The 11393-nt window shown below is 46.6% G+C and overlaps 1 protein-coding gene across 1 annotated transcript; it reads right to left on the bottom strand.

The window, feature by feature from the left end:
- Positions 1-265: 265 nt before the first annotated feature.
- On the bottom strand, positions 266-7910 carry PEX26 (peroxisomal biogenesis factor 26). Its single transcript, XM_056846595.1, has 5 exons — positions 7723-7910; positions 6480-6620; positions 4067-4380; positions 2551-2697; positions 266-369 (listed from the first exon to the last, which is right to left on the bottom strand). The coding sequence occupies exons 1-5, from the start codon at positions 7908-7910 to the stop codon at positions 266-268; spliced, it is 894 nt and encodes a 297-aa protein (XP_056702573.1).
- Positions 7911-11393: the final 3483 nt, after the last annotated feature.

Below are 11393 nucleotides of genomic sequence, written 5' to 3'. Positions count from 1 at the left end.
GGGTGTTTGAGTACACAGATTTTAGCAGGCCAACGATAAGCTCCTAACTGCATAGACTCCTCAAGAAATGTACAACTTGGAGGGGCGGGGAATCAGTGAAGATCATCTTCAGGCCAGAAGCGTCATCAGATGAGATTCTTAAGGACTTGAAGGAGCTTCCACAATGCTTGCAACCTTCTCTCTCCACACAGCGACAGGGTCAAACTGGCTCTTTTCAACGGTTCTCCAGTGAGCAGAGATTCATTACTGAAGAAAGTGGCACGGTTTAGCCTTGAACTGGAGATCTGCAGTGTGAGGAAAATACTGCTGAGCGGGCTTGATGGAACAGCTGGGTGAGCCTGTAGAGGAAGGGCAGGGAGGTGGGAGACGCTGAGGAAGAAAAGAAGAGCACGTTTAATTTTCCAACTGGACCAGCAGATATCTTGTCCAGCCACAATGTTAAGCATCACTAATGAAATCTGACCTTCCAAATTCTCATGTAGCTAAAATATACCCTCACCACAGCTGGAACCCCATTGTGACAAAAAAAAAAAGTTACTTCTGTCAACCAACCCGTCACAATTTTTTCATTCACAATGGCCTATGGGGAACCACCAGGTTTGAACCATCAAGTCCCTACTGAACATTCAGTCTCCCATTCTGGCTGTTGAAATAAACATTCTGGAGCGGCACCTATCAACCAAGGTGGGCCTGCTCCACCAGGTAGGTGGCAATGATGTCTAGGTCAGGGGTCCCCAATCTCAGTTAGCCTGTGGGCACTTTTGGAATTTTTAGAACGGAGTGGGTGCTTCCACATAATGGCTGCTGTGGTCAATCACAAAATGTTTGGAGGTTGCAAGCCGAGTATCCTCCTATGATAAAGGCAGCTGTTTCCAAATTGGGGCTGCCTGCAGAAACAACCATGATGCCTCCTGGGTTCTTCTGACTAGCGTTGCAAGTCTCTAGGGAGGGGAACTGGAGATCTGGAATTACAACCAATCTCCAGACTACAAAGATCAGATGGCCATCTGTCAGCAATGCTGATTCTATGACCTTAAGCAGATGATGAGAAGGAGGGCATCTTGGCCATCTTCTGGGCATAGAGTAGGGGGTCACTGGGGATGGGGGGGAGGTAGTTGTGAATTTCCTGCCTTGTGCAGGGGGTTGGACTAGATGACCCTGGTGGTCCCTTCCAACTCTATGACTCTATGACTCTTTTCCCCAGTGGAAACAGCTGCTCTGGAGGGTGACTATATGGCGTTATACCTCACCGAGGTCCCTTCTCAGGCTCCACCCCCCAAATCTCCAGGAATTTCCCAACCTGGAGTTGGCAACCCTATCTGAAGTACCTCCTCTTTCAGTGAGGCGAAGGAAAGCCAGGTCTAATTATCTGTTTTTGGTTTTCTTTTTAAATTATTTAAGATTTAGTCACATAATAATATAATCTGTTATTAAAAGAACAGCCTCACTAACCATGGAATAAAGAACATAAAATCTACAGAAGACCACCGGAAACCGCAGCAACATAAAAGCAATAAAACATGAAGCCAGGATGTCTGAAAGCCGAAGCATGCATTTATTTATTTATTTTTCACATTTATAGCCCGCCCTCGTCCCCAGCAAGTCAGGCTCAGGACGGGTAACAACGATTAAAAACCATAAAATATATAAAATACATAAAAACATCAACATCATTCAAACCATAATCTCAGTAAAACACTTATACGAAGATGGCCATAAATGTACCCAGGTGCCACAATGTAATAGGATATCAGCAGTTTAGCCCCCCCCCCCCAGATTTCAAGAGTAGGGGGCAGGATGGGGAGGCCAGCGATGATGGATCCTCTCGCGGCTGTCCTCAGTTATAGGCCTGGCTGAATAGCTCCGTTTTACAGGCCCTGCGGAACTCCTTAAGATCCCGCAGGGCCCTGATGTCACTAGGAAGACTATTCCACCAGGCCGGGGCCAGGGCCGAAAAAGCCCTGCGGGGTTTCGGCCAAAGATGAATTCTGTAAAACTCAACAACAACAAAATAGGACAAACCATAAGATCTTAAGCTAGCATTGGAAAGTGAACATGTTCGGCACCAGCTGAGTAGCTCTGGCATTATCTGCTTTTGGGAAGAAGCAAATGGGTATCATGAATTTCAGGGAGGGGTACCATGAATTTCAAAAAATTAATAAACCCAAACCTGAAAAATACCAGGCAGGGGGGAAATGGCGCCCAGCCCTACTACATACCACTGACTCCTACTCCCAGCTCAATGCAGGAATACACAGCTGCAGCTTCCCTGATAGATGGCCATCCAGCTTCTGCTTAAAGACCTGGTGCCCTTATTCCGGCCTCTCTCAGACCCCCAGACCCTAACGCTACCCCCTGCTGTCTGCGCTGCTTCAACAAGGCCCTAAATTTCCCCCATGCTCCCAATCCTCACCAAACATCCCAGTCTTAGACCACGCTGCCTAATAATGCAGCCCCCTTTTTCTAAATCCAGCTTTGCCAATTTCTCTCTGTAAGCTAGAAGCTAAAAAAATATCAGCAAGGGTCTGAAAGCGTCTCTCGTTCACATACCTGGATCAAGTTTCACGACAACGAGGAACAACAGGAAAGCTGCGAAGAGAGCCTTTTTGTAGGGGATGGAGCCGAGCTGGCCTGCCAGGCACCCCAGGGCTCTGCCCAGCTGCGCCAAGGTGGTCAACACCTTTTGGGACACTGAACCTGCAATACAGGAAGAAAAAGTCATGGAAGGAAAGTGGGCAAGTAGAAAAGTCATGGGGAAAAGTGGACAGAGAGAGGGACATTTCCCCCAAAAATAGCCTGTAAGAGCCTTTTGAGACAACATCCCATAGAAATATCACTGGGAGAAGTTTTAAGTGCGTTTCTTCTACTACGCGTACCTTGTGCTGTTCCTTATGCATGTCCCCACTACCCAGATATGTTATTTACCTGTTTGAATGCTGGAGCACAATTCCAGCACGAGAGAACTACTAACTGGGTGGTAGGAATTGTCTGGATTGCATACCTGAGAAACTACCTGGTAGTCCAGGGAAGACCTTCACAGGGGTCTCTCTTTAAAGGCTTGTAGCCTATCACAGTATCTCCTAGCCTGATGGACAATCCCACAAGGCTAGATTGGTCAAAAGGATTAATACAGCAGAGCAAAAGAGAAAAGTATATGAATAAATGGGGAAAGAGATCTTGGGAGTTCCATCCCACAAAGAGTGGGAGAGTATCTCCAGGAATATAGTTACCACGAACTACATTTGACAATTGTTTAAACTTGCAGCAATCCCTTTAGGTTTAAGGGGTTGTGGCCAGATACCTGGCAGAGACCGAACAGCAGGTCCTGTCAGATGAAGCTGAAGTTTGAAATTAAATCAAACGAGTTTCCATCTAGACATTAGGAAGAATTTTCTAACAGTTAGAGCGTTTCCTGAGTGGAACAGACTTCCTGGGGAGGTGGTAAGCTCTCCTTCCCTGGAGGTTTTTAAGAAGCGGTTAGATGGCCATCTGTCAGCAATGCTGATTCTATGACCTTGAGCAGATGACGAGAGGGAGGGAACCCTTAGCCATCTTCTGGGCATGAAGTATGGGTCACTGGGGTGTGGGGGGGGGGAGGTGGTTGTGAATTCCCTGCATTGTGCAGGGGGTTGGACTAGATGACCCTGGTGGTCCATTCCAACGCTATGATTCTAAGAAATTGAGGAAGACACAATGGCCAATGGAACATAAAACATTTTTTGCCTCTGGAGGGTCTTCGGAATTTGACTGTATAATTGTTGGTCGACACACTTGGGTGCTTAAGAGCCAGAGAGTAGGGTTTTTTGTTTTTTTCCAGAGGCTCTTATTGGTTTATGTGAATTGAATAATAGCTTGTAAATTTTATACTGTACACTTCGAAGTATAAAGAAAATGTATTATTTGTGTGTGAAAACAAAAAACAATTGTTTAAATTACTGCAGTTTAAGATGGTACCTGATACTATCACGCTAGAAACATATGCACGCAACAACTTTATTTAAGGATCATGAGTATATTTGGACCGTGGTTTCTGCTGCAGAAGAAGAGGGTTGAAAAGAACGCTTACCCAGCTGAGTCTTCCACGCCATGTCGGCCTGCTCCTTGGGATCTGGGTGTTTGTCTGCCTGCTGCGACCACTGCCGCCTCTTCTCTTTAATGGCCCTGCGTGCCTCCAGCCGCTGCTCCTTGCTTAATGCCTTACAGCCTTCGACCAGGTCCCGCGCTTCTGCAAAGCGACCGAGCGGCAAGAGAACGTGGAAGAGATACAGCTGAACCAACAGGCCGTAAGTCGGCATGTGCTGATTGGCTGAGGCACGTAACCAATTACTCCCAACGTCCAGCATCACGAGAGGCTCTTTCACTTTGCTATGGAGGAGGATGCTAGGGGGGAAAGGAATCACAAGACACCGCTTTAATGGACTAGTGGGTTATATATGTCTACTATTCGGAGTTCTCAAAATACAGGACATATCGTAGGCCAGTAAGGAAGAAGGAACAGAGAGCTGGACCCTGGTGGGGAGGCTGGATTCTTGATCTGCCATGAAGCTCATGAACTGTCAAGTGTCTTTCTCCCTTTCAGCCTCATTTATTTCACATGGGTTGACGCAAAAATAAGCTTTTGAACGCTTCCCTGAGCTGGAAGAGCAGTGGAGGAGGAGGAGAAGAGTTGGTTTTTATATGCCGACTTTCTCTACCACTTAAGGCAGAATCAAACCGGCTTACAATCACCTTCCCTTCTCCTCCCCACAACAGACACCCTATGAGGTAGGTGGGACTGAGAGAGCTGTGACTAGCCCAAGGTCACCCAGCTGTCTTCATGTGTAGGATTGGGGAAACCAACCCGGTTCACCAGATTAGCCTCTGCCGCTCATGTGGAGGAGTGGGGATTCAAACCCAGTTCTCCAGGTCAGAGTCCACCGCTCCAAACCACTGCTCTTAACCATTACACCATGCTGGCTCTCTAAATAACCAAAAGACAAATCTAGATAAGATCTTATATGCACAGTGAGGAGTGCCCCTAACTCCTGTGTCCCAATGCCCCCAATTCCTGTGGGACACATATTTGACAAGAAAAAGAAGAGTTAGTTTTATACCCCGCTTTCTCTGCTGTAAGGAGTCTCAAAGCTGCTTACAATTGCCTTCATTTTCCCACACTCACACAACAGGCACCTTGTGAGGTCGGGGGGGCTGAGAGAGTTCTGAGAAAACTGTGACTAGCTCAAGGTCACCCAGCAGGCTTCATGTGGAGGAGTGGCGAATCAAACCCAGTTCTCCAGATTAGAGTCCGCCCCTCCTAACCACTACACTACGCTGGCTCTTCAAGATCATTTGATGTAACGTGAGTGCCGTTTCTCCTGAGGGGCTCCAAAAAGGATAGTGGCAGATGACTTTTGGAAGCTACCTTTGTGCTCCTGGACAGAAATAATTGGGTAGGATGCCCTACCGTTTCATTCCTGCAACCCACACATGGAAAACAATCAGGATAGACTGCTATAACTGAGTGACTGAAGCTAAAGGCAGGGAGAAGCTGGACCACTGGCCACCTAGACCCTGTGAATTTCTGAGATGATTGGAGAGAACGTTGGATTACATGAACCTTGGAGTGATCTGACAAAGCTCTTTTTAAGTTCTTAAGCACGAGCACAAGTAGCTAAGCTCACATGTGCCTCCGTAAGAAAACTTGAGTATGCTCTTTTGGTTTGCAAATTTAAAATGTATTATCAGTAGACTTCAGAGGCCCTGACCTGGATTGGCTGATCGCATCATCTCTCGGAAGCTAAGCGGGGTCAGCTGTGTTTAGTACTTGGATGGGAGACCCCCAAGGAATACCAGGGTCGTTATGCAGAGGAAGGCAATGGCAAACCACCTCTGAATGTTTCTTCCCTTGAAAACCCTAATTAGGGATGCCAGCCTCCAGGTGGGACCTGGGGATCCCCCAGAATTACAGCTGATCTCCAGACTACAGAGAGCAGTTATACAGGAGAAAATGGATACTTTGGAGGTTGGACTTTGTGGCACCCCACTGAGGTCCCTGTCCTCCTCAGGCTCTATTCCCAAATCTCCTGGATTTCCCAACCCTACTCCCCATCCCCCGCCGGCGGCCAGGGGTGACCTGGCTGAATCTTGACAGCACTTTCCACCACCTGACTTCAGAGATTCTAGGTGTGGGGAGGGAATAGCCCATCTCTTATTTAACATTCATCCGGAGGAAATATTCATAGCAAGATAGTAAATGTGTATCTGGGCTCTATGGGGCTTCCCTGAGCCATACAAAAATTTCCTGTATGGAGAAAGCTAGTGTTCAGGGAGAAGACTATGCTAGAATACTTGTCTCTGACATCTAGTTTTCTGCATGCATGGAATCATTTTGTATAACCTTCAATCATATCAGCCCTTCACCTGCAGTCCGAATGGTGCAGCCCAAACGTAGGTTTACCACCTTAGTAAGAACTAGACCTATATACAAGAGGGGAACTCACCACAACTCAAGAACTTTTGGAGGCAAGTGTGCAGGAACCTGGTAGTATTGGAGGACCCAAGGGAGGACTTCTCTCCATCGGTTCATTTCCGCCAGGGCCTGGATACCCACGATGCACAAGGAGCATCTCAGTTCTTCAGAGCTGGTTCATCAAACAACAACCGGGGGGGGGGGGGAAGAAATGTTACTGTTGCAAGCAGCATCCTAACCTTGAGGGCAGTTTAACCAGCCCCTTGCACCCCTTCAGGGACCACAGAGAAAATTTAGACTTCCTGACTGTAGTCTCAGGGTGTTGAAAAGTTCGATTTTATCTTGATGGGAGTGCTGAAGCTCAGATCTCTCTCCCTCTCCCGGTAGAGTTAAACAGAGATTAAAATTTGCAAGAGATACATCCTGATGATTGCACTGAGCACTGGAGATCTTGAGGCATCAATTCATTTGCGTTCCCCCACCACCAAATTTCTACACACAGCAAGGCACAGGAGTCTTGGAGTGCCACTGTACACTGCCCTGACCTGGATGGCCCAGGCTAGCCCGATCTCATCTGATCTCGGAAGCTAAGCAGGGTCAGCCCTGGTTATTATTTGGATGGGAGACCCACCAAGGAAGTCCAGGGTTGCTGCACAGAGGCAAGCGATGGCAAACCACCTCTGAACGTCTCTTGCCTTGAAAATCCTACTGGGTCGACATAAGTCGGCTGCGACTTAATGGCAGTTTCCACTACCATACACTGCACTGAGAATGTCAAATGGATGCACTCATGTCCCCTGCCTGTGCAATCAGTCCACCCTCTTGTGGCAGATGAATATACACATATATGCACTATATCACATGACACAGTATTTAAGTGGGGAGGGGACACAGGCTCGTTCCCAGAGGGTTAGCGCACCAAGGCCCAAGTGACAGAAAGATGACAGCACCTCTACACATGTATTCAATGCCCTTTCCTCGCTGCAACATAATCACCGCTCATCACATCTCTCTAGGGAAAAGGACTCATGCAAATAGGACTGAGCCTCCAGCACCCTCTTCGTTTCGGAAAGCAACCTTCGCACCCAAGCCTGGCTGCATCGTCCCTAGTTGCAATGTGGAAGTTCATTTGTGAGCTATGTGCCCCAAAAACAAGCACCACCCCTCACAGGAAAGAAGGACCCTTCTTTTAACACACCCCTTCCAAGCAACCACAGGCCATCTCTGCCTAGCTCTTTGGCCAGAAGTCGCCAGTCGTGACATCCAGCACTTACCTGCCAGAGTCCTCATTCTCCAGATCCCCCAGGAGGCTTTGGCAGCCTTTCTCACACCGGTCGGCAGCAGCAGCGAAGTCCAAATGCACCACCAACAGATCCGCCGCTTCCTCCAGCAAGGAGGCTGCTCGGGACGCCACCGGAGACAGAGAGGCTCCAGCAAACGCCACGGACAGGTCGTTCCTCATGTTCCCGGGATGGCGGTCCCTCCCCACCCCAAAATCAACGCTCCAGCTGCTCTATACCCGGGAAGACCTTGATAGCAAATTCAATGCACATTATCCCTCATCAGCTTTGGGGCTTGCATTGGGGGGATGGGGATTTTATAGATAAATTTATATATACTTTTCTCCTCTTCAATGCACAATATCCCTCATCAGCTTTGGGGCTTGCACTTGGGGGGGTGGGATTTTATAGATAAATTTACATATACTTTTCTCCTCTTCAATGCACAATATCCCTCATCAGCTTTGGCGTTTGCATTTGGAGGGAGGATTTTATAGACAAATATATATATATACTTTTCTCTTCTTCAGATCTTGCATTTGCATTCAGGCGCCAGCTAAAAAAAGGGAAGAGAGAGGGGAAGGAATCTGAATTATTATATATATATATATATATATATATATATATATATATATATATATATATATATATATATATATATAACTTATTCCAATAAGTTTTTTATTAGTTTTTGCAAATAACAAAAAGAAAATTACATAACAAATTATAAATCATATATCTGAATTATTACAGAATCTGAATTCTGTAATAAAGAATGGTTTACACTTTGCAACTCGCCCCCCCCCCTCCATAGCTAATAGAAGCGTTCCAAACAGCTGTACGCAAACAGGAGTTTACAATTCAACCACCAATAAGACATGGGTCATGCGGGGAGATGCACTTTGTACATGGCTCTAAAGCCCACGAAATGCACCCAAGAGCCCTTCCTTTTAAAGTTCCCAAACACGGAACCTTCCTAGGCAGCCTGCAACGAAGATCGGCTCACCCCATTGCTCTCTTCTTTGCTGCAGAGGGGACATCTTCCCGGGCTCTTCCTGCTCGCGCAGAGAACCCTGCGGCGCAAAGCATTCTGGGGGTTGTAGTTTTATGTGCAAGCACCGCTGGGCGGCTGGAGGAAAGGGAGGAACGCCGGACCGCAAGCGCCGGGAGGCGTCGCGCTGCAGGAAGCAACGTGAGACGTTGCGTCTGAACCCTTCGTGGCTGACGAGCGAAGACTTTCTTTCTTTCTTTCTTTTTTTATAATTTTTTTTATTGATTTTTATAATAAATCCAAAAAAAAGAAAAAAATATACATAATAATAAAAAATAATAATAATAAAATAAAAATAAAAGTACAAACATACATAGAGCGTACAATTCTGTTATTACACTGTTCATGTAAAGACATATAAAGACTTTCCAGGGGGAACACTGAGCACGAAACTGAAGAATCTGCATCGTGACAGCCAGATAGATTTCCCCTGAATATGGAAGATCCATTTAAGCAGTCTGGTTTAATAACAAACAGGACCCAGGGTCTTATTCCAAGACACTGAAAGACGGGACAATTCTACCAACTATTTCGTCAGATTGCACAGAGAAGCCATTGACATTCATAAACATCTGCACAACTTTAACAGAAAAGAAGAGAGTTTAAGGATGAATAAGGCTTGGCTTCGTGTCCTGAAAACCTCCAGACTAACAAAGACTACAGTCCGCAATAGCCATGCAGATTAGCTTTGGATTTCACACATTAACAGATCACTTCAGGATACAATGGTTCCATATTAACATACCACACCCTCATTATCTTGATACTTACAGGACAATGATTAGCACATTACCTTTGATACTTTTTGCAGGACCATGATTCAGCTCAAACCCAACCCCTTTCTGACTATATATTACTCTTCCTACACACTTGACACTGAGAGACACTGTCCTTCAGTGTTACTCCTCTGAAGATGCCTGCCACAGCTGCCGGCGAAACGTCAGGAAAGAAAATACCAAGGCCACGGTCACACAGTCCGGATAACCTACAAGAACCAATGAACTCTGACCGTGAAAGCCTCCGACAATATTCTGATTTAATAAGTTTGTAATAACCTCTTTTCCCTTCTGTAAAGTTATTGAAAATGTATTAAGTCAGCAAGGGATTAGCTTGTTGCTGGGCAGGATAACTCTATGTCTGTGTGTTGAGTTACCAGGGGAAGAATGTCTGCCTGGATACTAGCTCGCTGTGTGTGTGTGCTAAGTTAGTAGGGTAAATGTCAGGGGAAAGTTACTGTGAACAATAACAAGAACTGGAACTGGAAATAACTGCCTGAGCTCTAGAGGCTCCAGTCTTTGTAAACAACCTGATAGGCATCGATTTTGGTTAAAAGTGTGTGCCCCAGTATAATCGGGGCCCATTTATTTTGCTTGCTCGAGCGACTGGGTGACCAGCTGGAACAAACTGTTTTTCTTGATAACGATCTCGGGTCTCTCTCTCCCCCCACGAACCCCTGTTTTGCTGCTACAGCATTCATCAGCAAGTTTGATACTGTCCAACTAAGGCTCAACAGGGACTCTTGAATTCCTCTCGCACAATACAGGGGTTAGCTTGGCAAATCTAGTAAGATTGCCTTCTCGACTGCTAACGGTCGTGATTAGTTGTGTTTGTATACATTTGAATTCCACTGTGCAAAAAGGTACTTGCTTAACAAACTCAGGTGCTTTTTGATAGCATACGGGCCTGCCTAAATCTCCAGGACTGGACCTGGCAACCCGGTATGCAAGCGCACAGACTGCTTTCTAGCCGCACGCCTGCCTCAAACGCTACTGGGCAGTCGCGGCGCAGCTCATTTGAAACTGACACAGCTGCTCTTGCCAGCCCGGGCAACCAGCTACTAGGAACCAGATGCAAAGGGCTGTCTCTTGTGAACCTGAGAGGAGCCATGTTCCTGTACATCTCTGTTTTAGAAGCAGCCATTTCGCAAAGAGCTGACAGCCACGTACCCAATGCGAGCTGCTCCCCCTCCCAACTTCCTCCGTTGCTCAATAAGTCGTTAGCAGTAATCCTGATATCCAGATGAGTCATCCCTCCTGTCCAGCTGCAGAGACCCCAGGACATTTGCACAGATCGCACCTATTGTTCCGGAATGTAAATCCCATCAGCAGAAAGATTCTTGACCATCTCGGGTTGTGAAAGCCATTGGAATTATAATAGATTTCCAAATTCTCACTACCCTGCCCCGGTAGACACAGCTTAATCCTTTTGTCCACCTTTTTGCCACCTGGGAACCTGGGAGGGGTCAAACCCCTCTTCCCGCCCCCAGAAAACAGTATAATTAGGATACCCCTGGCCCATTCAGCTCACCTTAGGTCTTTCCTGGCACCCTTGCCGTTACTCTGTTGGTTTGGTTTCGCGAGCCTTACCACGCTCCCTCCCGCCTTGCTGGTCAAGCCCACGGGAACCCCTACCCCCATCTCGGTCTTCCTTTTCAATCTGTTTATAGTCTGCGTGAGTTGGACAACACCTCATCTAGATAAGGTAAATATATTGGGTCAACGATATCCTGCCAAATTGGCAAATTTCCCTGTACTACTGCCTTTAATTTACTAGTTTCTTGTATGCTTGTGATGCACCATTTGAATGCCTGAATACATAAACACTGTTTAATTTG

Source organism: Euleptes europaea, chromosome 3, assembly GCF_029931775.1.
Source record: "Euleptes europaea isolate rEulEur1 chromosome 3, rEulEur1.hap1, whole genome shotgun sequence".
NCBI lineage: Eukaryota > Metazoa > Chordata > Lepidosauria > Squamata > Sphaerodactylidae > Euleptes > Euleptes europaea.
The sequence above is the reverse complement of the archived record's forward strand: the minus strand, read 5'-3'. Positions and strand labels throughout refer to the sequence as shown.